General features: G+C 43.1%; 1 protein-coding gene and 1 long non-coding RNA gene across 7 annotated transcripts in view; one reads left to right on the top strand and one right to left on the bottom strand.

Annotated features, from left to right (window-relative positions):
• Window positions 1-20,003, top strand: part of GRIN2C (glutamate ionotropic receptor NMDA type subunit 2C) — a 74,519-nt gene extending 54,516 nt beyond the window's left edge. For 5 of the 6 annotated variants that reach the window (XM_061616086.1, XM_061616083.1, XM_061616087.1 and 2 more), the window contains 5 exons: window positions 5,764-5,993; window positions 6,914-7,074; window positions 9,473-9,660; window positions 12,119-12,351; window positions 17,722-20,003. In XM_061616086.1, the coding sequence (XP_061472070.1) occupies window positions 5,764-5,993; window positions 6,914-7,074; window positions 9,473-9,660; window positions 12,119-12,351; window positions 17,722-19,230 (2,321 nt within the window). In that variant the 3' untranslated portion in view covers window positions 19,231-20,003. Of the gene's footprint in view, window positions 1-5,763; window positions 5,994-6,913; window positions 7,075-9,472; window positions 9,661-12,118; window positions 12,352-17,721 lie in introns of those variants that run through there. The other variant, XM_061616088.1, reaches the window with a different exon arrangement.
• On the bottom strand, window positions 12,076-24,473 carry LOC133379915 (uncharacterized). Its single transcript, XR_009761305.1, has 3 exons — window positions 24,392-24,473; window positions 22,745-22,912; window positions 12,076-12,158 (listed from the first exon to the last, which is right to left on the bottom strand). It is a non-coding gene; the product is annotated as an uncharacterized LOC133379915 (long non-coding RNA).
• Window positions 24,474-25,241: the final 768 nt, after the last annotated feature.

Here is a 25,241-nt window from a genome sequence, read left to right as displayed (position 1 = left end):
CCAACTGAGACTCATCCAACACAACAAGACTAGACAGTGCTCTGCACATCTCTTAAGATTCATCTGCTATAACAGTGGAGTAGAAGTCATGATAGATGCAAGCAATTTTATCCGTGAAATATTTTGCAAACAAATCACAGCAAGCCACCATTGCTTCTGCCACCTCCTTTGGGCGGCAGCCAGACTGTAAAAGGCCCTGCACTACCTGGAAAAGCTCTGCTAGGTGACACAGTGAAGATGCAACGGAACTGACAAAGTATGCCTTCTTTGCCACGTTCACTGCCACTGGGTAGGCTCGATAATGGGCACTCACCAGTGTTTGATTGAATTTGTCTGGAGTTTTCCTCCATTTGCATTCAAGCTGTCTCCCAGCTTGTTTCATCGCCTTAAGCTCTGGTGTATACCAAGGAGCCAACTGGGCTCTATCAAGTGGGAGAGTGCCCTCAGGGGCAATTGTGTCCACAGCCCAGGCCTTCCAAGTATTCCACAGATCAGCCAGGGCTTCAACAGGAGCACCACTCGTATTAGCAGGAAAATCCTCCATCTGGAAACTCATCAGCCTCTGAGGGCGGACCATCCTAATAGGTCTCCCACCTCTGCAGTGGAAAAAAGCAGCTGAAAGCCTAAATCTCAACAGGAGGTGATGTGGCCATGACAAGGGACTGATGTTAATATCTCCCACTCTCAAATCACCCTATTCCTGCCCAGTCAAGAAAACCAGATCCACAGTGTTTGCCTGCCACATGTGTTGGGCCGATGACATGTTGGGACAGCTCCATGGTTGCCATGGCAGCCATGAAGTCCTGAGCTGCTCCAGAGTTAGTGGCCTTGGATGTTGAAGTCTCCCAGAACCAAGAGTCTGGGAGTCCATAGCACCACCTCTGTCAGCTCAGGCATGGTCACTGCTGGGCAGCGAGGTGGGCAGTAAACCAACAAAATGTCCAACCTGTCCCTATTGCTCATTGCCAGATACAGGCATTCTAGATCCCCACTCAAGCAGACAGAAAGCCTGGAGAAATGGAATTCCTGTAGACTACAGCAACCCCCTTTCCCGGACCCTCAAGCCTGCCCTGATGCTGCGTTGAGTACCCAGATGGGCACAGCTGAGTGAGGCCAACCCCATCCTGCTCCTCCGCCCAGTAATACATACCAGGTTGGCCTCCTCACCCACAATCAAATCATGAACGAGGGAGATTTTATTTGATACCAACCTGGTGGTCAACAGCAGCATCTGCAAGCCCAAGGGCTGGCTAATAGAATCACCACAGTGCCTCAGGCTAGAGTAGGGGACGGCACATGACACAGCCACCAACTGTCTGTGTTGCAGTCCCCCATACCTGGCTTGTGCCTCCTCTCACATTCCTCCCCATACATTGGACCACTGCAACTGGGGCTCCCCATGTTCTCCCCAAGTGATCCCACCCCAGAGCCAGGGCCGGATTAAGCTGAGGAGGGAGCCTAGGCTGATTGGTGTTTGGCCCCCCCTTCTCCTCTTAGGCAATATTTTTCTCAAACTCCTTACAATGGTAATGGACTGATGGTATATATAGTTCCAGGGGCCCTCAGGCCAGTGCCCCACCTGGCCGCCCTTTATAACCGGCCCTGCCTATACATACAGTATGCACACCACAAACCGCGAAGATTAAAAACAGCGATCAATACTAAATATTGGTGCAGCGAGCAGGCGCAGTACAGTTATGGAATGTAAAGTGTTTAATGGACCGTTTTTATTTGGCTGGTGTGCATTGTGTCTTTTAAGCTATCCTTTTAGAACGTTATGAATGCGATTGCAAAGTGCAAACATTTTCTTTTTGTACATAATGAAAAATCTATATTATAATTTTTTTAGCTTATTCACGGGCCCCCAAGAGCTCTGGGCCCCTAGGCTTCAGCCTACTAAGCCTAATGGATAATCCAGCCCTGCCCAGGGCATGTATCTGCACTCAAGGACCCCAAAAGAAACAAAAGACCCTGACTATAACTGAAGAATATTAGCTCCAATAGCCTCCAAATGGAGTCTGTGGCAGCTTGGCTATTGAACCCCAGCCCCAAAAGTCAAGACCAATAGGACTATTAATCAGTACAAGGGAGAAGGGTCTTTCCTGCCAGTGATGATAAAGTTGGCATTCCCAAACAGGTAGGGAAAAGGGAAAAAGTTGCCCAGCAAAACTTCCAGCTGGGATGTGTAGTCCAGCTGATTCTTCAGCCCCAAAGGGAAGGCCCTGCTCTCTCTCGCTGGTAGCTGGCATGTCTCGAACTTCCCCCAAGTAGGGAAAAGGAGGAAGGAGGGAGGGAGGATGCAGCAGCGAGGGGAGCAGGGCTGGCCAAACTCACCTGCTGTCCTGTTGGTGCCAGCTGGTACACCCAAATATTCAGTGAGTCTCCCATTGAAAACCTCATCCTTTGCAAAGGGAACCCATGGAAAAGGGAGATTCTCCCTCAAAGGGAAGTTATCTCCTCCCCACAAGAGTCCCATAGCATCCCAATTTTCTGGTGTAATAAATCCTCAATTTTTATTTCTTTTTCATTAGGGTATTTTCAGACATCTCCTTTACCCAGTGGTAAGGCTGCAGTACAGCACTCTGTGGCGATCCAATAATATTTATGTATGACCATTGTCCTTCCTGCATAACTCTTTTATCTGGTGGTGCTATGCCATGGATAAGATTTCCATGCACACAGAGACCACAAGCAGAGAGTGTGGAAGTTTAGTATATGAGATTGGTAAAGAATTCTGTCAAAGTAACTTCATTAGAAGTTGTTATACATTTAAACCCTACCAGACATTTTCTGCAGTTCATGATACAACCTGAAAACACCTTTAGATTTTAGGAGAGCAAACTGGAAAACAATCAAAATACCCACGACCATTCCCCTACAGTATTTTACTGCTGGGTGGTAGAGGTGCAAAGTCCCAGTAGTCTTTTAGGTGAACTGTATGTGTACTGGTAGGATTCTCCATTCTGTTTATCTATTCTATAGGTTCATAGATTGGCCAGATGTAAAGGAAAACAAGTCTCCTGTACCTTTAAATAGGTGTACAGAAGGGAATAGGTCAATGCAGCTTTTTCCACCTCTGCATGACAAAGCTGCACCTTTTGAAGTTCTGGCTTTGCAACTATTAAAGGTACAGGAGCCCCATTCTCCTTCACATCTGGTAGACAGCATATATGCAAAGCATGTGGAAGCCATTTAGAGATAGTGCTGTGCCCTGACTATGTCATAACCCTTGGTTATCTTCTGATTAGTCTACAGTGGAAGCACTCCTGATCACACAGTGGCTGGTCCTTAAGTGTTTTCCCTGCAAGGGCTGTAGACTTAGCTCAGTCTGACCTAGATTCCTAAGCACCGTGTGAAAAACACATCCGTTTTAGGCTGATACGATCCAGCTGTGTTGGCATCTTTGTGTCTGAACTGTCAACAGCTGGTCTGATCAGCCAGCCTGATTTGTAAGCTTGTCTGTAAACTCTATGAGCAGCTCCTCATGTTAGCAGCTTCCACGTCTGAGTGATCTGGGGAAAAGATTTCTCACAGCTGCTTTGAGATGCTGTCAGCCCCAGGCCAGGCATACCATCCCTGTCCTTGATACATGCTCATTAACCCTTATACATCCTGACATGTGGGTAATGACAAGGTTCCTCCCCCTTGCCACCTTCACTTAGCCTTCCCTCTAGAGAGCTCTCTGAATGCTTCACCATTTGACCTTAGAGAATTTGCTGCTGAAGGTGGATCAAAGGGAAGGGGAAGGGTGCTGGGAGTCAGGAGGAAACTGGTAACTACAAGTAGAGAATAGCCAAAAGCCCAGAATAAAAATATACATCCTATTTTTAGCTTCCACCATCCAACTCTGTACAGTCTGTCAGGTTGTGAGGTGCTGGGAGCCTGCTGCTTTCTTCTCTCACTGGAGGCTGCCTTTGAACCATTCTTCAAATTCTGCGTTTCAGACCTTGGGGTTATTGTTCTTGTTTTGTTTTTGTATTATTGCATTCTTAATTTAGAAAGGGCAACAGAATCTCATAATTGCAGAAAATGGAAATATGAAGAACTCCCAAGCATAACTGTGCAACTTTCCTTCTTCTGCATGCCTAGAAATTCTACGATCTGCATAATGAAAGCTCCATGCTAATTTATTTATTTATTTATTACATTTATATACCGCCCCATAGCCGAAGCTCTCTGGGCAGTTTACAGCAATTAAAAACATTAAAAACAAATATACAAATTTTAAAACACAAAAAAAGTTAAAAACAATTTTTAAAAATCTAAAACAATTTAAAAACACATGCTAAAATGCCTGGGAAAAGAGGAAAGTCTTGACCTGGTGCTGAAAAGATAACAGTGTTGGCGTCAGGCGCACCTCATCACAAAGATCATTCCATAATTTGGGGGCCACCACTGAGAAGGCCCTCTCCCTTGTTGCCAGACTCCCAGCTTCCCTCCGAGTAGGTACCCGGAAGAGGGCCTTGGATGTTGAGTGTAGTGTACGGGTGGGTTCCTGTTGGGAGAGGCGTTCCATCATGTATTGTGGTCCTAAGTCATGTAAGGCTTTATAGGTTAAAACCAGCACCTTGAATCAAGCTCAGAAACATACAGGCAGCCAATGCAAGCGGGCCAGAATTGGTTTTATATGTTCAAACTGTCTGGTCCCTGTTACCAATCTGGCCGCTGCATTTTGCACAAGCTGCAGCTTCTGAACCGTCTTCAAAGGCAGCCCCATGTAGCGCACATTGCAGTAATCTAACTTGGAGGTTACCAGAGCACGGACAACTGAAGCCAGGTTATCCCTGTCCAGATAGGGGTGTAGCTGGGTCGCCAACCAAAGTTGGTAGAAGGCACTCCGTGCCACCGAGGCTACCTGAGCCTCAAGTGACAGAGATGGTTCTAGAAGAACCCCCAAGCTACAGACCTGCTCCTTCAGGGGGAGTGCAACCTCATCCAGGATAGGTTGGACATCCACCATCTGGTCAGAAGAACCACCCACTAGCAGCATCTCAGTCTTGTCTGGATTGAGCCTCAGTTTATTAGCCATCATCCGGTCCATTGTCGCAGCCAGGCACTGGTTCAGCACATTGACAGCCTCACCTGAAGAAGATGAAAAGGAGAAATAGAGCTGCGTGTCATCAGCATAGTGATGGCAATGCACTCCAAAGCTCTGGATGACCGCACCCAACCGTTTCATGTAGATGTTGAACAACATGGGGGATTGTTTAGGTTGAATCCTTTTACAGAAACTTATAAACAACTAATATTAAAAATGGTCAGAATCCTCAATAGCTTATACTGGAAAGGCACTACAAGGAAGATCAGGGTGCTCATCTTGGCCTTCTTCTTCACTGTCCCCATCCTGGCCAGCTACACTGCCAGTCTGGCAGCATTCATGATCGAGCAGCCAGACGCTGATACTGTGTCTGAGCTGAGCAATAAAACTATAATAGTAATTGTTGCAATTCACAAAAGGTCGAGCAGATTGCGGCACTACTGTGTTGGGTACTGGATTGCAATGGTTCTGCCATTCGTGGCCTTCAGCTTGTCAAACACTGCTGTATTGCCTTTAAATACAAGTGCAGATTTTTGTTTTAACCAATGGAACAAAATTGATTCTGCTAATGCAATTAGTATTAGCAGGAATTATTGCCCGGAAAAATTAAAATAAATAAAATGTATTCATTTCACTTTAAAAAGCTTATTGTCAACAAAGAATGCTTCTTATTTCCCACAAGGAAAACCTGCTACCTGCACATTGTTTTCTCTTTGCCTTTTTAGAATCCGGGGGACCATCCTTTACTATTGGCAAGTCAGTCTGGCTGCTGTGGGCTCTGGTTTTTAACAATTCAGTTCCCATTGAAAACCCCAAAGGCACTACAAGTAAGATCATGGTGCTCATCTGGGCCTTCTTTGCTGTAATCTTCCTGGCAAGCTACACTGCAAATCTGGCAGCATTCATGATCCAGGAGCAATATATTGATACAGTCTCTGGGCTGAGCGATAAGAAGGTGAGGAGCGCTTGAGTGGTGATGGTTGAAGTGCTTAGGTTGGGAGAACATTGAACAACTAATAGCAGTACATGGCTTGGAATATCCCACAAGTAAGATGTGTTAGTATTAAATGGCAGAGCATGATATAAAGTTTCTTGAGAAACATTTGCTGGCTTTGGTATTACAGAGTACTCTTCTTCAGGTGAGCAGCCAGATGAAACCTGATAGTTTTTGGTTACCAAGAAAATTTAATCCCACACAAAAGTGTTGCTTCCTCTACCTACCTTTCTGCAAGTAAGGCTGAAGATAACCTAATGGCTTTGCACTTGTTTGAAAGTGCCTGGCTTTTGTGTTAATTACACGCAAGACACTGTTGCAATGTTGACTATAAACTGAAATAAATAAATGTATTTTTTTTCAGCATAAAGTTATGCTAAAATAGTGGTACTGAAGTACACACTTAGGTTGCCTCCAGACTGCCAGTATTTTGCAGGAGGGTTTCAAGTGCATACCAGCAATTTAGGTTTGTGCAATTAAAGTGGATTAAAGTGCTCTGCCATTCTGGCACAACAAATCCACTTTACAAAAAAATATGACTTTTTGCAGTTTGGAAAGTGATAGCGAAATTCATTGAAAAACATGAGATGACCAAATGATTAATGGGAAGATGCCTAACCACTACAAAAACAAATCAGGATGAATGCTAATTGTCTTAGAACCTTCCCACGAAAAATCAGAACAAAAGCTCAATAAAGACCGAACATAGTCTAACCTCTGCATAAGCGTTGTGTGAGTATATCAGGATGTATGCTGAATAAACACATCCTCTGGAGGAGCCCTTAGTCCTTCTGAGATATCCAACCAGCAAGTCTGAATAAAGGGGTGGTGGTTCCTTTCTGGATTCAGCAACAGACCTTTCTTTGTGGTTTCCTTTCTAGTTCCAAAAGCCTCAGGAGCAGTACCCCCCATTCCGGTTTGGAACAGTTCCCAACGGCAGCACAGAGAGGAACATTCGGAGCAACTACCATGACATGCACTCCCATATGGTGAAATATAACCAGCGCTCAGTGGAGGATGCTCTAATCAGCCTCAAAATGGGGTGGGTTTCCTTATAAGAAACAACATAAGGCAAGAGGTTCTCAATGTATCTGTACCGAAACTGAGTTCATTCTTAACTAGCTCTAACTATCAAAAGACCCACAGTACATTTTGAATTGGCACATTGAAATTGACTTGGGATCCTGCCCCTTTCAGCTTCTAGATCTTGTTTTCTATTTACCTATAATCTTCTGCTTCAGTGAGGATAGATTCAGACATGCTTTCTCGTTCGCCTTATGAATGCTCCTGTATGCCACCCATGAGCACTGAGACCATGGCATGCTGCATCTGTGACCACTGTCCAAAGTCTCTCGGCATTCTCAAGACTGGCCACCATGTCAAAAAATGGCAGCTCGTGGTAGCTTCATCGGGTCACCACCATGTCAAAAGGGTCTTTATCGACTGTAAATTTTGTACACACCTGATGTTGTTGATATCAAACCACAATGCCAATCCTCAACCCAGAGAAGGCTATGTTTCAGAATCCTGTCACATAGCAGGCTTACTCTCTGTGAGAGTCTTTAGGTAAGTTCTGGGTCCTCACTGCAAATTCCCTCTCTCAATTAGAGGAAGAGTCCAAACATGTGAAGAGGGAACTAGATATTTTCTTTCCAGACATGATTTTGCTTGTCCTTTGTGGAAGTGCTTGTGAGCTATACTTCACATCTCAGGTTTTGGCCATGAGATGTAAAAGTGTCTTGTTTTCAGACTTTTCTAACCAGGATGTTTTGGACTGTGTGTGTATCACATTTATGGTTTCTATCTTTTAGGGAAAACCTTAACAGTTTTGATACCCCTGTAAGTTGGTAAGTCAATCAAAATAATGAAGCTCAAGCATCTTTATATAAGAGGTCTCTGTTCAATGCTTGAGGAGTGCATTTCACTGTGCTTGCTGGCTTTGCTACAGTAAACACCACTAACAAATCTTTAAATATTCATTGTAGCATAATTTTAGCAAAAAAAGTCTCTGCTTTTCCTCCACAGTTTTTGGAAGATCAGATTTTGAATCAGTAATTGGTTAGTAGGGAAATCTTCTATTTTCTCTGTTAATTAATTAATAACTAATAAATTAATTTATATCCCGCCCTTCCTCCCAGTAGCAGCCCTGACTTATCCCTGTTTTACAAAGGGAACTGTACAGCAAGATGCAGCTTGAATGAGACACTTGATTCTAAAACAAAGGGAATTAAAGATCTTGGGCTAGTTTACATACTTACCTACTCTAGGCTCCGCTATGCATTTATGGGATGAGTGGACATATGCATCCCATCCATGGGGTTACGGGGAGACTGCTGTTGCACTCAGGTCCTGATTGCAGGCTTCCCACAGGCATCTGGTTGGCCACTGTGAGAACAGGATACTGGACTAGATGGCCTATTGGCCTGATTCAGCAGGCTGTTCTTATGTTCATATGTACAGCCATGCACTTACAGGCCCTAGTCAAGCAATCCTCCCTCCCTTCTCAGAGGAAGAATTTCATGCAAACCTGTCTCCCTGTCTGTATATGTATCAAGCACCCCTGTTATATCACATGCTTAGTGGGTGGTGTGTATGTCCCTGATTCTTCACCAAACATGTTGGGTTCTTAGCCAGCTGCAGGTGGGAATTGACTGGACCCTTGCCTTCATGAAATCTTCACAAGAGAGTACAGAGCATCCCCCTGCATGTTTACTCTGCAGTAAGCCTTGTTGTGTTCAGTGGAATTCACTCTCAAGAAAGAGTGCATAGAATTGCAGCCACAGCCTACTAGCTGGTTTCTAAGGGTATTTCCATTAAATAGTTATTACAGGCAATAAATGCCTTGTTATTTAGGACAATGGGTTATGCTTGCCTTCCCTCAGGGCAGTCCTTTTGTTGTGGAAAAATGGCATTTTCTCATCATCCAAACCACTGAGGTTTTGTAGCTGGGAAAATGTGATTTGTCTTCTAGCCTATTACAAGGCTGCCTGCCTGCCTTGTGGAATGTGGTGGATCCCACCATTTGCAAACTAAAAAAAATAGTTTTTATTCGTTTGTTTGAGCAGTGTGCACTCCCCCCACTCTCCTTAGTGCTGTAATAACATCAGTTGTTCTTTCAAAAAGATACAGGTAAGAGGGTGGTACATGCTCACTCTGTCTGTTTGTCTCTCTCTCTCTCCCCCATCCCACTCACTTAATAACAGTGCAGACCATATTACTCTTAGCATAGCACGTTTGCTTTGGAACTAAACCTTATGGAACTATCAGAAATATGGTTGGGGCAAACTGGTCACCACAGATGACAATAGCATCGCTCACTTTCTTGCAGCATTTTATAGCTTGGCACCTGATACTGTGTGGTCTTCTGACTTACCAACAGCCCAATGTAATGTTTGTAGCTGCTGTTCCTTAATTTGTTTCATCTCTCTGCTTGATTCCAGAAAGCTGGATGCATTTATATATGATGCTGCAGTGCTCAACTACATGGCAGGCAAGGATGAAGGTTGCAAGCTGGTGACCATTGGCAGTGGGAAAGTCTTTGCCACTACCGGCTATGGCATTGCCCTCCAGAAGGACTCCAAGTGGAAGAGGTCAATTGACTTAGCCCTTCTACAATTCCTGGGAGATGGTGGGTAGTTCTGTCTCCTTCACTGCTTTGCCTTCTCGTTCTCTGGGGAGGTTGTTGGTAGTCTCTTATCCCCCGCCCCCAGGGTCACAGAACAATCAAATGTCTTTCTAGAGCTGGGGAAACAACATGGTCACAAACATCTCAAAAACACAAAGCAGATCAGATCTCATTTCATCTTCATGCCCTCTTTCCTCCTCTCGCTTTCTCACCCGCACTTTCTCTGATAAAACCACGTCTGTGTTTATTTAAAATTGCATTTCTTTTTAAGTATCAAGGCATGTTTTTAGAAAATCCAGAAAGCATCCAAAAGCCTGTCAGAACCATAGACAAAAGGGTGAAAAAGGGGCAAGCGTTGCCCCCCCCACAAGTAACTCGCTTCTCCCTGCCCCCACTCCATTGTTGGGGTTGCTTGAAAGAAAGCAACCCCAACATACAAATCATTTCACATACAAATCATAACTGAAGTATACAATGGAAATTAAAATAAAGCTGTAATCTTAAACATCTTACTTGAAAGCTGAGGCTGCAGTCCTAACCATGTCTACTCAGAAGTAAGTTCCACTGAATTCAATAGCACTTACTCCCAGGTAAGTGGGGTTAGGATTGTAGCCTAATGAGCAAGACGTATTTCGACAAAAACTATGTTTTAGGATGGGACCGTTAATGCGAAATACTCCATTATTTCTTTTTCTAACCCATGCAGGACAAATTTGGCCCCCTCCCCAAAATGCACTTTGCTCCTTTTGTGCCTCCCCCACTAGTCTTTCCCCCTCTGGTGTCACTACTGGTCAGGACCCTTGTTTATGTTACCATTTCTGCATTACTTGGGCTTGGGCTGTATCCTTGATCTGACTTCCCCAGCAACAACTTGCCACCAACAGAACCTGCCCTCAGTTCTGTTCTGCCTGCTGCTTCCCCAGAGGGCTGCTGCTGCAACAACTGTGTGCTTGGATTCTGGCTTTCCCCTCGGCCTAGCCAAACAAGTAGCCAGTCTCTGACCCAAGTTCCTTTTTAACCATTAGGGTGAATTTTGAGAAGGTTTTAGAGAGCTCTTCTTCCCTGCCGCACTGTTTGTAGTTCACATTAAATCAAGCACAATGTCTCCTGTCAGGTGTCTGGAGAGTTATCTCTCCCTGAAATGGCTCTTTCTTCCCTTCAATAGGACATGAAACTCTCTTGTCACTTTGGAGCCCTTAACAAGTGATCTGTGTGCAAAAATATATTTTCTAAAAAGTGTGCAGGGTTAGGAGAATTCAGAAGTCTTTTCATGAAATGCCAAATTTAATGGGAGATCAGAGAGCCAGAAAAGGAGACAGGCTACGAGAAAAGGAGAGGAAAAGGGAATATTCATGTAGTTACTGTATATGTGACCAATGACTTCTATGCTGTTCTATGAACAATAACAAAGTTAAATAACAGATCAAGGAATCATGGTAGTGTGCTCCTGTCACACATAGCCTTCTCCTTGAACTCTGTTCTGTGGGTTTTAAAGCAAAAAGGTATTCAGTGGTAGAGGTGATAACAAAGAAGTTTTGTTTTGAAACTAGAAAGCAGTTATGAGAGGGTGTCTTGTGTTATTGAGAAAGCAGTGCTTGGGTGTGTTTTACCCTTTCTTTGCAAGCTGTTCCCTTGATCTAAATTGTCCCTCAAACAGTTATTAGCTCCACAACTTGAAAAACTCTCTCTCTCTCTCTCTCTCTCTCTCTCTCTCTCTCTCTCTCTCTCTCTCTCTCTCTCTCTCTCTCTCTCTGTGTGTGTGTGTGTGTGTGTGCTGCTTCCTTGATAAAATTAGCAGCTTCTGCTATGACTTTATGTTTTCACAGATGGGGAATTAGCCATTTATATGATTCTTGTTCATATCAGACCTCAGTGGTCCTGCATAGCACCTAAAAAGCCATGTTTGAATTGTTGCTACCTCCTCTTCCTTTTCAATCTGAGGACTGTGACCAGCTGCAGACTCTATGGCTTAAATATCAGTCAAATTATATTTTTTCCTCCCCTCACCCCAATTTCTCGATTTTCCATCTTAGCACGGTAAAGCGTTCTGGAGAACTCAAAAAACCTTGCACACTATTTTATCACTATTTGTGATATTTTATTGCCCTAATATGGGTTTTGGAACAAAAACATGGGAGATTTTCTTTGTGTATCTCCTGCATATCTTGTGGGCCCCTATTAATTCAGATACGGTGCAAAGTAAGGAAAATAGGCAAAGAAGTTGCTTTAGCTTGTGCATTAGAAAAATGTTTGGGAGGAATAAATTGGAAAACACTTGAAGAGGATGGAAATGGATCTGCATTGACATCTTGCAACACAGATGAACTCTGCTGCTCTTTGTGATGATTGAAACAGATTTGTTCTTCAGTTGATTGGTATCTAACGTCAACCAGAGAGATTCCTTAGCTAGGATTTCATTCTCTTCCTCTTTTTGTATGTTTGTGTGTTAATTGCTTCCCAGGTGAAACCCAGAAACTGGAGACTGTGTGGTTGTCCGGGATCTGCCAAAATGAAAAGAATGAGGTGATGAGCAGCAAGCTAGACATTGACAACATGGCGGGAGTATTCTACATGCTGCTGGTGGCCATGGGGCTGAGCCTGCTCGTCTTTGCCTGGGAACACCTTGTGTACTGGAAGCTGCGGCATTCTGTTCCCAAGTCTCACAAGCTAGATTTCCTTCTGGCTATAAGCAGGGTAAATGCCATTACTATGCACATACCCCTTCCATTTCCCCAGGTGGTATCTGTGGCCCTTTGAGATTATTCTTAATCAAACACACAAATATAGACATCTTAGATATCCTTCTAAGCCACTGGTCGTGGTTGCACATAAACCACAGTGTAGCACTGCATGCATGAGTAGAAAGGAGCCTGCACAAAGCTTTGGCTCAAGCACTCACAACTCCTCTTCCTGTGCAGTTGGGAGGAGGAATAGGTCAAGAATATAGTTTTACTCTGTCTGATTCCTGGCTTGTCTTTATGTTCAAACCAAGAATGGTTTAAAATAAACTACTAGTCCATTTCAAAATAAGACAGCTTCAAACCATGGACTATGAATATGGATTAAACAAGTTAACTACATAAGTTTATTTTAAATCACAGTTCCTGGTTCCCATGTAATATAACAGGCAAGGAATTGGGTGGCCTGAAACTGAAGCCTGAATTATTTCACTTTCTGGATGCCCATGAGGAGGAGGGTGGAGGCAGGAGCACACAAGCCCAAGGCTTCTAGAGATTTGTAAAAGTAACACTAAACTAGCATCTTGTCTCCAATGCTGTTTAACATCTACATGAAGCCCTTGGGAGCAGTCATCAGAAGATTTGGGGTGAGGTATCAGCAGTAAGTTGACGATACCCAGCTCTGTTTCTCTGTAACATCTGAATCGGGAGAGGCTTTGCAAGCCCTGGACTGCTGCCTGGACTCGGTGGTGTGCTGGATGAGGGCCAATAAACTGAGTTTGAATCCTAGTAAGATGGAGGTGCTGTGGGTTGGTGCTTCCCGAGTTTGGATAGTTGCCTGCTTTGGATGGGGTCATACTCCCTCTGAAAGAGCAGATCAATAGTCTGGGGGTGCTCCTGGATCCATCTTTGTCGCTAGACAAAGCTCCTGCTGGGAGGAAGGGCAGGATATAAATCAAATAATAAATAAATAAATAGAGGCCCAGGTAACCTCAGTGGCTAGGAGTGCCTTTTACCAGCTTTGACTGATAAGACAGCTGTAGCCATTTCTGGACCAGGATAGCCTGACCACTGTTGTCCATGCACTGATAACCTCCAGGCTGGATTACTGTAATGTGCTCTATGTGTGGTTGCCCTTGTGATTGGTCTGGAAGCTGCAGCTGGTGCAAAATGTGGTGACACAACTGCTCACTGGGGCAGGGTATTGCCAACATGTCACACCGCTGCTGAAAGAATTGCACTGGCTGCCCATTAGTTACCGGGCTAAGTTCAAGGTTCTAGTTTTGGTGTACAAAGCCCTATATAGATTGGGACCAGGATACCTGAAATATCGTCTTACCCCTTCTATACCCAGTTGACCACTGTGCTCTGCAGGTGAGGGACTCCTGCAGATACTATCTTATCAGGAGGTCAGTTCCGCACAACAAAGCCAACCTTTAATGTTGTGGCACCTACCCTTTGGAATTCCCTCAAATATTAGGCAGGCACCATCTCTGTTATCTTTTCAGTACCTACTGAAGACCTTCGTCTTTCAACAAGCCTTTTAAGTTGAGACCTTATCCCAGTCTGTGTCTGTGTTGGAATTGCTTTTAATATGTTTTTAAAGCTTGTTTAAAAAATATGTTTTTAAAGTTTTTTAAATATGTTTTCTTTTAATATATTTTAAAGCCTGTCTTTAAGATGTTTTAGAGTGTTTTTAGTGTTGTTTGCTGCCCCGGACTCCTTCTGGGAGGAAGGGTGAGATATAAAATAAGACAGACAGACAGACAGACAGACAGATAGATGAAAGATGAAAGATGATAGATGATAGATAGCATTACATGTGAATGCAGGCCGCTCAGTTCTCCTGAGTGTGGTCCAGGGGATGGAAAAATTTGGCTCTTGTCATGAAAGACCAATTGGCCTGGCTTAAGTGTACAGCTTACACATAAAAAGTCAATTACCTGAAGCCATCAGTTGAAGCGGGGGAGGGATTGAGGAATGCAAAGATTTCATGAAATATACCCTCAAGAACTAAATGTACATTTCCAGAATATGCATGAGTCAGAATTACAACGTTTATATGGAGACTCGCTGTTTCTTTTCCTCACAAGTGAAGCTATCAACAGTTTTTAAAAGTTAGTAGGGCCTCTGAATTTAAGAGAATTTAAGATATGCAGACAATACTATACTACTAGCAGAAACCAGTAATGATTTGAAATGAATGCTGATGGAAGTTAAAAAGTAAAGCACAAAAGTAGGACTACAGCTGAAGGTCAAGAAGACTAAAGTAATGACAACAGAAGATTTATGTAACTTTAAAGTTGACAACGAAGACACTGAATGTGTCAAAGATTATCAATACCTTGGCACAGTCATTAACCAAAATGGAGACAATAGTCAGAAATCAGAAGGCGGCTAGGACTGGGGAGGGCAGCTGTGAGAGAACTAGAAAAGGTCCTCAAATGCAAAGATGTATCACTCAACACTAAAGTCAGGATCATTCAGACCGTGGTATTCCTGATCTCTATGTATGGATGTGAAAGTTGGACAGTGAAAAAAGCGGTTAAGAGAAAAATCAGCTCATATGAAATGTGGTGTTATTGCACATACCATGGACCACAAAAAAGACAAATAATTGGGTGTTAGAACAAATTAAACCAGAACTATCACTAGAAGCTAAAATGATGAAACTGAGGTTATCATACTCGGGATACATAATGAGGAGACATGATTCACTAGAAAAGACAACACTGGGAAAAACAGAAGGGAGTAGAAAAAGAGGAAGCCCAACAAGAGATGGATTGATTCCATAAAAGAAGCCACAGACTTCAACTTACAAGATCTGAACAGGGTGGTTTATAACAGATGCTATTGGAGGTTGCTGATTCATAGGGTCGCCATAAGTTGTAATCGACTTGAAGGTACATGAAAACAACAACAAGGGCCTCCAAAGTTGCTTCAGCCTGCCCATCCCTGTCATAAATAAAGGAAGCATTTGCCATCGAGGGAAGTTAAGTGAAATTAATAAGAGATATAATAATGAGTTTTTATTTGTCTGGTTGGGATCAGGGAACATCTTCCTCCTCTAGCAGCATTCCCCTTTTCCGTGTAGCCTGAGAGACGGAGATAACCACAATGAAGGATAGGATACTAGGTGGCAGGGATGAGGGGCTGTGGGCTTCCAGATGCTGCTGCACTCCAGCTCTCATCAGCCCCAGGCAGCATGGCTAATGATCAGCATGCAGGCTCCTCATCCCTGCTGTATGTGATGAATGTTAGCTTAAGAGCTAAGACTATTTCCTGTGGGTATGGGAAGAGGAAACTTGACAGCCAATCCTGTTTTGAAGCTGGAGAGGCAAGTGGGAAGTTGGGAAACAATTTTCCTCCAGAGTAGAACTACTGGGGATTCTGGAGCTTTTCCTGGAGCATTTAGCTCACTTGCCTAGGTTTGCTTTATTAACAATGCAGCTGGACCCACAGACCAGATATCTCTAGTCCAAAACAACTGATGCACAATCTCATTATTTGTCACATGAGCCCATACACAATCCTGCTATTGGCTAAATTTAAAGGGCCAATGGGCACCACAAACTTTGCCTTAGTGCAAGGAGTTGGACTAAGTGGTCCCTAATTGTATGAATGGATATCAACTCAGAGCATTTATCAGTAGCTGGAGTGCTCAGGGTACTTCTTATTACCTCAGTAATCCTTGGTTTAGCTCTGTAAAATAGATCAGCACTGTTATCCACTGTTGCCAGGTCTGGCCTCCAAGAGGTCTTCTGTATCTTTAAAAGTTGTGCAGGGAGAAAGGAGAATTCCACCTTGTGGTTTTTCCCATTATAGTGTTGCAAGAACACCTGCACTTGGCTGACTTTCTCTTCTCCTAAAGATACAGGATCAGTCTCAGGCCATGGACCTGGCAATCCTATCTGTGACAGGTTCTTAAAGCGATTTGGATGGGACTGCATCACTGCTGCTTAATTTGTGTGAAATGTATTTGAAATTAGACCAATCAAAAAACAATCTTTCCCCAATTAGAAATGTGCCAGAGAAATGTGCCAGGGAATTGATTTGCCTGTCTCTAGTTGTGCTGCATTTACATTTCCAAGCTGTATTGTCTGTTCCATCATAAAACATCTTAACTGTTTCCTGCTGCTGCCTCACCTGATCAAAGTAAAATGCATTTAAAACTACTTACTTGAACTGATGTGTGAATAGGAGAGAGAGAGTGCATTTGTTCATACAAAATTTAGACGGATTTCTAGGTATTAGAATATCACAAGTTTCCAATTCTGTTTCTTAGATGTGAAATCCTTACATTAAAATGTATTCAACTCGTACATTTTGAGAATCACTGCACTAGATTTATTTTATTTATTTCACAAGTTTAAATACTGCTTTTAATCATCAGTGTTTACGGATCCCACACTTTCTGAATCCTTGTTATCTGAATTTTGTAACTAACCAAACTCATTGCATCCTCTTATTCTTATTAATGTCACCTCAAGGTGATGGCATTTGACAACGTTAAATAAAACAGATAACTGCTGAAGGCTTACAATTTAAAAGTTAAGAATAGAATAAGGACAGAGGAGATGACAATTGAGAATACAGGGTCCTCTAATGAGAAACAGACCTATTTCATAGGAAACAACACATGACAATTGGTGTAATGCCACAAGCAGCAAGGAGGAAGTTTGATCTGCCAATGCTAGATGTGCCTAAGGGTCAGAGAAGGGCAACCTATCAAACAACTTGACCTTGTTAGGAGCAAAGCAGGGATTTGTTTCTTACCAACTTCCTTCTTTAGTGATCCATCTGATCTTATTATGGAATAGAGATCTTCCAGCCAAGTTTTGAAAATACCTCTAATGCTTCCAAGAAGAAAAAAGTGCCAGACCCACAGCTACCCTAAACAGTTTTAACAGAAAAAGATTCCTTCTTGGTATTCACAGTCAACAATTAAAGCATCTGATTTATCACAGGGTAGGTAGGACTGTGTAGCCCGAAGTCAATGTAGTTAGCATTCCCATGTACCCAAGTCTCTTATTTCCCATATGTTTTGAATGTTCTTCCATGTCTTCAGAAAAATGAGGTAATCCAGTATTTGTAATGTCTGTCCTACATGACCTTGAGCAAATGCCAGCCTGCCAAACTCCCCAGCTCATCCTTTTCCAAGACATGCCCAGTTGTCATTCATTCTCCCTATTTCAGGTGTAGGGAACCCTTGGCTCTACAGATGTTGCTGAACTAAAATTCCCATCATCCCTGGCCATTGGCCATGCTTGCTGGGGCTGATTAGATGTTGCTGAACTACAAATCCCAAGGGCCAAATGTTCCACAGAGCTGCCCAACTTGCTTGGTCACTGTTTTGATCACTGTATTTGCTCTTCTCTTTTTCCAGGGCATTTACAGCTGTTTTAATGGAGTCCAGAATTTGGAAAGCCCTGTTCGTGTCCACAAACCTGACGTCACTGCTAACTCTGCTCAAGCCAATGTGCTGAAGATGCTGCAGGCTGCCAAGAACATGGTGTCAACAGCCAGCGTGGGGAACTCATTAGAGAATGCTACACGCACCATTGAGAATTGGTCTAACAGGAGTGAAAACCTCCAAACCACCTTCTCCTTAAGGCCTGCTCAACTTGTTGTTCAGAACACCAGTGGGCCCTACAGGCCATCTCATTCCTTTAATGCAGCAGCAACTGAAAAGCTTGCGAAACCTATTCCACCATCTCTTCCTCCACTCCAGCAGCCTTTGGTGCCAGCCTGTGAAAACTGGAGAGGGGCAATGGAGCAGCCACAGATATTTCATCCACTAAAGTTCCACGGTAGCTATTCCGAGGATAAGGTTCTGCCAGGTTCCACTGTGAACAGCTCCCCACACTACATGGTACAACCCACACCTCAAACCCATTTCAGAAACCATGTGCCACTTAGAAACCACCTTAGTGCTGCTCCTCATTCTCCAGAAAGGTCTTTTAGGGAGCTTCCTCCACCTGAGCATAAATATAAGCTCTCTATGGCCAGAGGGTGCGGGAAAGAAAGATTCCACCAGAATGTTCACCTGGTATATGGAGAAGGTAGTCATGACAGCTCAGCCCAAGCAGAGCGTCTGGTTTCCATTTCTGAGAAGAGAAAGGAGTTAGAAAGCCCACCTCATGCCTGCATGCATTATTCCATCCCAAAAGCCAACAGGACTTGTAGACCGTTTCCATATAAAGACTCTGACTCAATAGAGCTAAGGAGAGAGAAGCAGAACCATAAAGCTAATCTCTTGAGGTCAGCCTGGAAGCATCATGGAAAGTCCTTGGCCTATGGGGAAGTGCCAGATCTCTTCCCCAAAGCTGGCCTGGCTCAAAAACCAACATCAGTGCCTGGAATCCATCCCTATTCTACCAATGTCCTTCAGCCAAACTATACATGCAATAGAAAATGTGTGGAGGCCAGTGGCTTATCTTGGAAGGACCAAAGGCTGCTGCATTCACAGTCCACAAGGCTCCCCTCATACCGGGAGGCCTGCCTACAAAACACCTCAGGCATGCACAGGGCTTCTTCTACAGTGGTGCACAAGCAGTATGCATACATGAACTCTTACACAAACCTGCCTATTTACTGGGGGCACCTTTGCCAGGGCTCTCCTCAACTGTGCGAACAGTCCAGTGCCACCCCGCACTGCTTCACTCCAGCTCCCTGGTCTCCTTGCAGCAGGGACTTCTTGGTCCATGAGGATGGTCAGAGGACCATGTACTTTGGTAGCCCATACAGAGACTGCAGGGACAGGAACAGGGTGGATCCAACATTTCTTCAGATGGTAAATACTGAGAGGAGAGATTTCCTGACAACCCAGAGGATGCACAGCCCATATGCAGCGAGATCTTGGAGGCGTATATCTAGCCTGGAATCTGAAGTCTGATAGTGGGAGGGGGGGAGGATGCTAGGGCTCTTGATACTTGATTGGAGACCATAGATAATGACTTTATTAAGGTCAAGAGACAGACCTTCCAAATTATCAAGTCTGCTTCTCCCTGTTAAGCTGGTATCAACAGAAAGATCTATGTATCTTCAGTACTACCCTGGCTCAATGTAAGAGCAAGTGACTTTTCTCTTTCATCTATGAATGGACCAAAACAAAAAACAAAGCAGGAACAGTTGAAGGCACTTTAATGATTGGATTCCAAAGTCTTCCATTGCTGGGCACCGGGACACTCATCACATGCAAGACTACTCTCTCATGGTGGTGATTCACAGTCATGCTGCCTCTGTGGATAGCTTAAAAAGCATCAGTTGCAATGTCAACCATCTGCATCAGTTGCAATGTCAACCAGTTATCTTTCAGCGCATGGCTGTCTGTGACACAGCTGGAGATGACCAACAGCCTCCTAGTGAAAATTAGGACTATCTTGCTTTCCCATAATGCATTGATATAAATGGGGACTGTATAATGGACTTAACAGGTACACAGTATATTTTTAGTGTTTTACATTACTTTCTGGTTCCTCATAAAGAGTCCAAAATGCCAAATGGAGGTTATTAAATACACACTTCTTAAAATGTATTCACATCCTTTCCTTTCTCCTTCTTCCTTTTCGCCACATTGTTTAAGGCTGCCTTCCCCAATGTCCCTAAAGTTGAGTGTACTAGGACATGAGACATCCCTAGATCTTGCCTTCATCTCTCTCTTTCTCTCTCTCCCCCCTCCCCAAGCCGAAGGAGAACAAGGCTGCTTGTGGTGGGGGTGGGGTGTATATACCATCTTTAGTTGGATCTCTGGTTAGATGAGAAAGCAGCGGTAGATTAGTGTGGTGACGTATGCCCAGTTCCCTTCTCTTTGCCATCACTACTACATTCACACTAGAATGGAGCTAACTACGTCTCTTTTGAAAACTAGGTCCTAAAACATACCTTTCAAGCAGTAGGCCACCACCCCTGTATAATGTTCTAATTCCTAGGCATGTTCCCATGCCTTCTAAATTATTAATAAGGGATATTCTTGTCCTGCCATGGAGCCTAGTCTATGCTCTGGACTAACCAAAGGCTTCCATCTCACTCCCTGAAATCGATTATTATTTCTTCCAAGGAGTTTAGGCCATGGGCATAACACATTGTAAGGGAGGCTTTTAAAGGGTCAGATGCAGGCAGGAACATCCTTATATTTAAAGGAGGGACCACACTGATTTCTCAGGCTACCTTACCTCAGTGTTTTGTGAATTCAGATGAGGGTATATGTAAAACTCCCCATTACTCCCCATTAGCCCTATAACCACCTCTAAAAATAATTCTAAACAAATAGATACTAATTCACTAATAGGCAAAAAACCTTGCGGTTTAAGAACATACCTATAGCCCACAGCTATTTCTATCAAACTTTAAAAAGCAGGGAAATTGGGCACGTATAGTGAACGCACCAGGGGAGCAGGAGACCTGAACTCTCTGAGATATTGTACTGCCCTACAAATTGGTCAAAATGCAAACACCATTTGGGGTGGTCTTTCACAGTCCAATCCACTTGCTATGTTGCTTGGGAAAATTTGGTAATATGTGCCTCTGAGCATATGGTGAGTGGTGGCAACACCTGCCATCTCCAAAGACAGAGGATTATATTTTTGTATGTTTGTTGGTGTTCTTCTTACTTTGCTTCTTTCCTGTGTTACTAATGTTTCTACAGATATTCTAAACTAGAAAAGTTTATTTCCCTCATTATTCATCCTAGAAATCTGTGTCAAATTTATTTTTATTAATTTCAAAGCCTTTTTATTGGTCAGTGTCATATGATGGTGAAGACAGCATTTTTTGTATTTCAAATTGGAGGTTATGTCTTATTTCTATTTTGGGTGCATTAACAGTTGAATCTGAAACTGCAGTTTGATGTAAAATCAGACTGATTCCAATATGGTGCTACTTCAGCAGTGACTCTAGCTGTTGGAAAAAAGAGGATGCATGTTTTCAGCCTGCTATGTTTAAACCACTTCATTTAAGGCAAGGTGGGCGCGGTCAATTAAAAACATAGAGCACACCTAGCATTTTGCTAGAATATATTTCACCTCCCACTGTTTTATCTTGTGCAAATTGAGACACTCCTGAGGTCCACTGGAGCCTATTCTGCAGAAGTCAGTGCCATTATTCCACAATTATTCCATATGCAAAGCAGATGCTCTACCATTGAGCTACTGCCTTCCCTGCAGTTCAAAAACACAGTGTTTCAAAAACTGGACTCCTTTCCTAGTACCTGCAAATGAGTGATGCAACTTACTGAAATTGGTGTCTGTCCAAGTATGCAAGAGAATGAGCAAGTTTCATTTTGTTAGGTGGGGCTGTATAGGGCTCCTACCACTAACTAGGTTCTCAATTTTGCACAATAACTTGGTCTCCCAAATCCATTAAATGAAGGTCTGCCCACCTGCTCTGGGTAACCTCTCATGCTAATCACAAGTGCTCTCATGTTATACATTCCTTATGTAATGCATGAGATTTGTCAGCCTACTGCCTATGTCTGCTCCATGTTATAGCAACTTGTAGTGAGTTCCCTTCCCAGGCAAGGATCTGCAGGTGCACTCAAGAGCTGATGATCAAAATGTAACCTTACAATGAATATATATGCCTTGCAGTCACTGTCCCAGTCCACTGTAAAGCTTCAAGTAGCAGTAGTAACGCTCATAGTACCCAAAATTCCTCTGGTGACTTTTCAGGCAACTGATAACAAAGAGGCTCAGGCAGACATCTCTTTGACCTATACTGCCAGTTGTGGGATTTAGGATTTCCTGGACCTCCCCAGTCCCAAATGACAGGTGTAAATGGACCAGTTTAGAGCATTGTTTGGCTTCTACTTGTAGCAAGCTTTGCAAATCATAAAGCCAACTATAGTCAAGGCAAGGGCAATCTGTTCCCTTCTGAGCAGTTCCTTGGATCAAATAGGGGCAGCTGCCATTAGAAACTCTATCTGTTGCCTCCAGCTTCTTATTTACAGATGTTTTGTTCACAACACCCTATGATGCTACCATCATGGAAAGGTCACAGAATCTTGCCATTGGTGCATAAGAGAGAGAGAGAGAGAATGTCGATCAATACGTCCTGTGTGTGTGTCTATTAGGGATGGGATCCAGTGGCCAGTGCCAGTTCAAAAGCAATCCATTGATCTAACAGGTTGGTATCAATTCGAGTTCATTCTTGGTCTGCTAGGCACTGCTTTTACTGATCCAGTGCCCCTTTAGAAAAAAATATTGATATTAATATTTTAACAGGGAATATTGCTATTTTGAAAGGAAATGTCAATAAATTAAAGGAAATATCGATAAATGGAAAGAAATAATTTTTAGACACAGTTTTTCTTTTAAATAAAATCCATTTCCAAAACTAGCTGCGGAAAATCACTACATAAAAATCCAATTCTCAGCAATAGCAAACAAGTAAGTTAATGGAAAATTCAGTACCAAATCTGAATTGGGTGGAATTCTAGCACATCCATAGTGTCCATCCATATGTTCCCATAGGTATATCTGACATGCAGGTCTTCCAGGTGGTGGTGGTAAAACCAATCTTTATCCTTCATGGAAGATCCTGCAGCCCTCATAGTCAAGTGTGCCAAGAACCATTTCCATCTAATAGAAGAGGTAAACAATGATCATTAATGTGGCATTACAAAGCAGTGCAAATATGCACTAGCAGTGAGCGAGCCAGGTTTCTAACATATCATACCTATTATATATTCATAAACAATGTGAATTCATTGGTTTACAATGAAATTACTGGTTTACGGTGAAATTTGCTGCTACATGAGATGCTCACATTGCTGCTACATGAGATGCTCATAACTTCTGTAAATAACCAAAGATATCTGTTTTTAAAATCAGTCTGAGTTTCTTTTGAAAATGGGTTCCTTGCGCATTGTTTGGAAAATACCACAGCTCAGCATTGCCTCTGCAAAGTCTTTTTCCCCAAAGCAATTTTGACAGCATGAAAGTTGAGCTGTTTAACAGAAATCAGAGGAAATGAATTTAATTTTGCTCCAGTCTGTTTTAAGGAAAGAAAAAAGACCTTTGATATTCTGTCTGTTTATTTCCACAAGGCTTGTTTTTGAGTTTCACTCACTTTGTCTCATTATAGTCACAGCAGGATCAAAGGCCTCCTGAGGAGTTGTCACCTAACTGCTAATTTTTCACTTAATGTCACATGATAGCTAGGGGTTGGTGTGACTAATGAACATCTTCATTTGACTTCACTGTTTGAGTTGTCACCTTTCCAAAGTGAAGTGCACAAAGCCTGCTAAGTACCTGGGACTAAGTAATACAAAGGCACAATAAGGTCCAATAAGGCTGAAAAGTGGAACTGCTTCTGTTTCACTAACTGCTGGTGGAGGGGAGTCATTTCAGCTTGAGGGGTTTTTCTTAATCTTGCCTGTGTACAGTGTTCCTTTCAGAGTATAGAGTATCATAGGGTCACCATAAGTCGTAATTAGGGTTGCCAGGTTCTTGGCCTGAGACTGATCCTGTATCTTTAGGAGAAGAGAAAGTCAGCCAAGTGCAGATGTTCTTGCAACACAGTAATGGGAAAAACCACAAGGTAGAATTCTCCCTTCCCCTTCATAACTTTTAAAGATACAGAAGACCTCTTGGAGGCCGGGCCTGGCAACCAAGAGGTCTTCTGTATCTTTAAAAGTTGTGCATTGAGAAGGGAGAATTCCACCTTGTGGTTTTTCCCGTTACAATGTTGCAAGAACACCTGTACTTGGCTGACTTTCTCTTCTCCTAAAGATACAGGATCAGTCTCAGGCCCTGAGCCTGGCAACCCTAGTCGTAATTGACTTGAAGGAATATAACAGCAACAAATCATAGAGTAATATTATGCCTCCTGACTTGCATATTATATTTGCCAATCCCTAACATTAGGGAAGAAGTGGCTATAGATTTATGTTGCTATACTTTAGGAATCGCTTAGGTGTGAGTCTGAGACACACATCCTGCCAAAATAAGTAGAGCTTCCCTGCTGTTTTGTATATTATTTAAAAGTTGCATATTTGAAATGTTCATATAAATATATCGTTTCAGAAAACTCGAAGTGAAGGTGAGTTCATATCTTACCATCTCCTTCCAAGTCCCTCAGTTGGAAAAACAAGCTCACTCACAGCTTCCAGCCAGCCAGCCACTGCCTTTGCAGTGCTTGAGAGAGCACGGGCTGGGCATTTTGTTACCCAATCAATGTTGCAGCCCATGAAATACGGTCAAATGGCATTAGCCTGGACACTTAACTTACAGAAACATGCACGGAATTACTGTAAAGGGCAAACTGAGTTTCCAGGATGGATGGAATTACCCCCATCAGAATGAAGGGCATGCTTAATAGAAAGAGCACATGCTGCAAGTAGATGTCAAAATGCCACCCTCCTGCCTCATCCAAGGCCAGTTTGGAGCCATTCCAATATGTCCAAACATGAAAGAAAACAAATCGCCCCCAATTAAGCTGCCCTCTGGCATCATTGCTCAAAATCTACCCAGCTGCACCCATAACACACAGAAGCCAAACAGTGGAGTAAAAGGAAAAGTTTGTTGGGAACAGTTGGCTTGTTTGTGATCAGTTCTTGCCAGCCTTTACTAGTGTCCTCTCCTACAGAGCTTCCAAAATGTCATTTGACCCAAAGCAGCCAGTTTTCCTGTTCTTTATAGTTTCAAGATCAGCTCAGCTAGGCTCCAAAGCCAGCATACCTCATCTGCTTGTACCGGATCAAGGATTCATTCTCTTCCAGTGGTCTGGGCTCTTTGTTTCTTGGGAACAGCCATCCTTTTATTTATTTTAAATATTTATATCAGCATTTGTACCGGCGCTCATGAAGATCAGATCCAATAGTTAAGACTTATTAAATATAACGTGCCATGACTATATAGAGAAAACATGGCAGGTGTGGATTATTTCTCAGGTGACATGCAGAATACA

Source organism: Rhineura floridana, chromosome 3 (genome assembly GCF_030035675.1).
Source record: "Rhineura floridana isolate rRhiFlo1 chromosome 3, rRhiFlo1.hap2, whole genome shotgun sequence".
NCBI classification, from domain to species: domain Eukaryota; kingdom Metazoa; phylum Chordata; class Lepidosauria; order Squamata; family Rhineuridae; genus Rhineura; species Rhineura floridana.
This window is presented reverse-complemented; position numbering and strand designations above follow the sequence as displayed.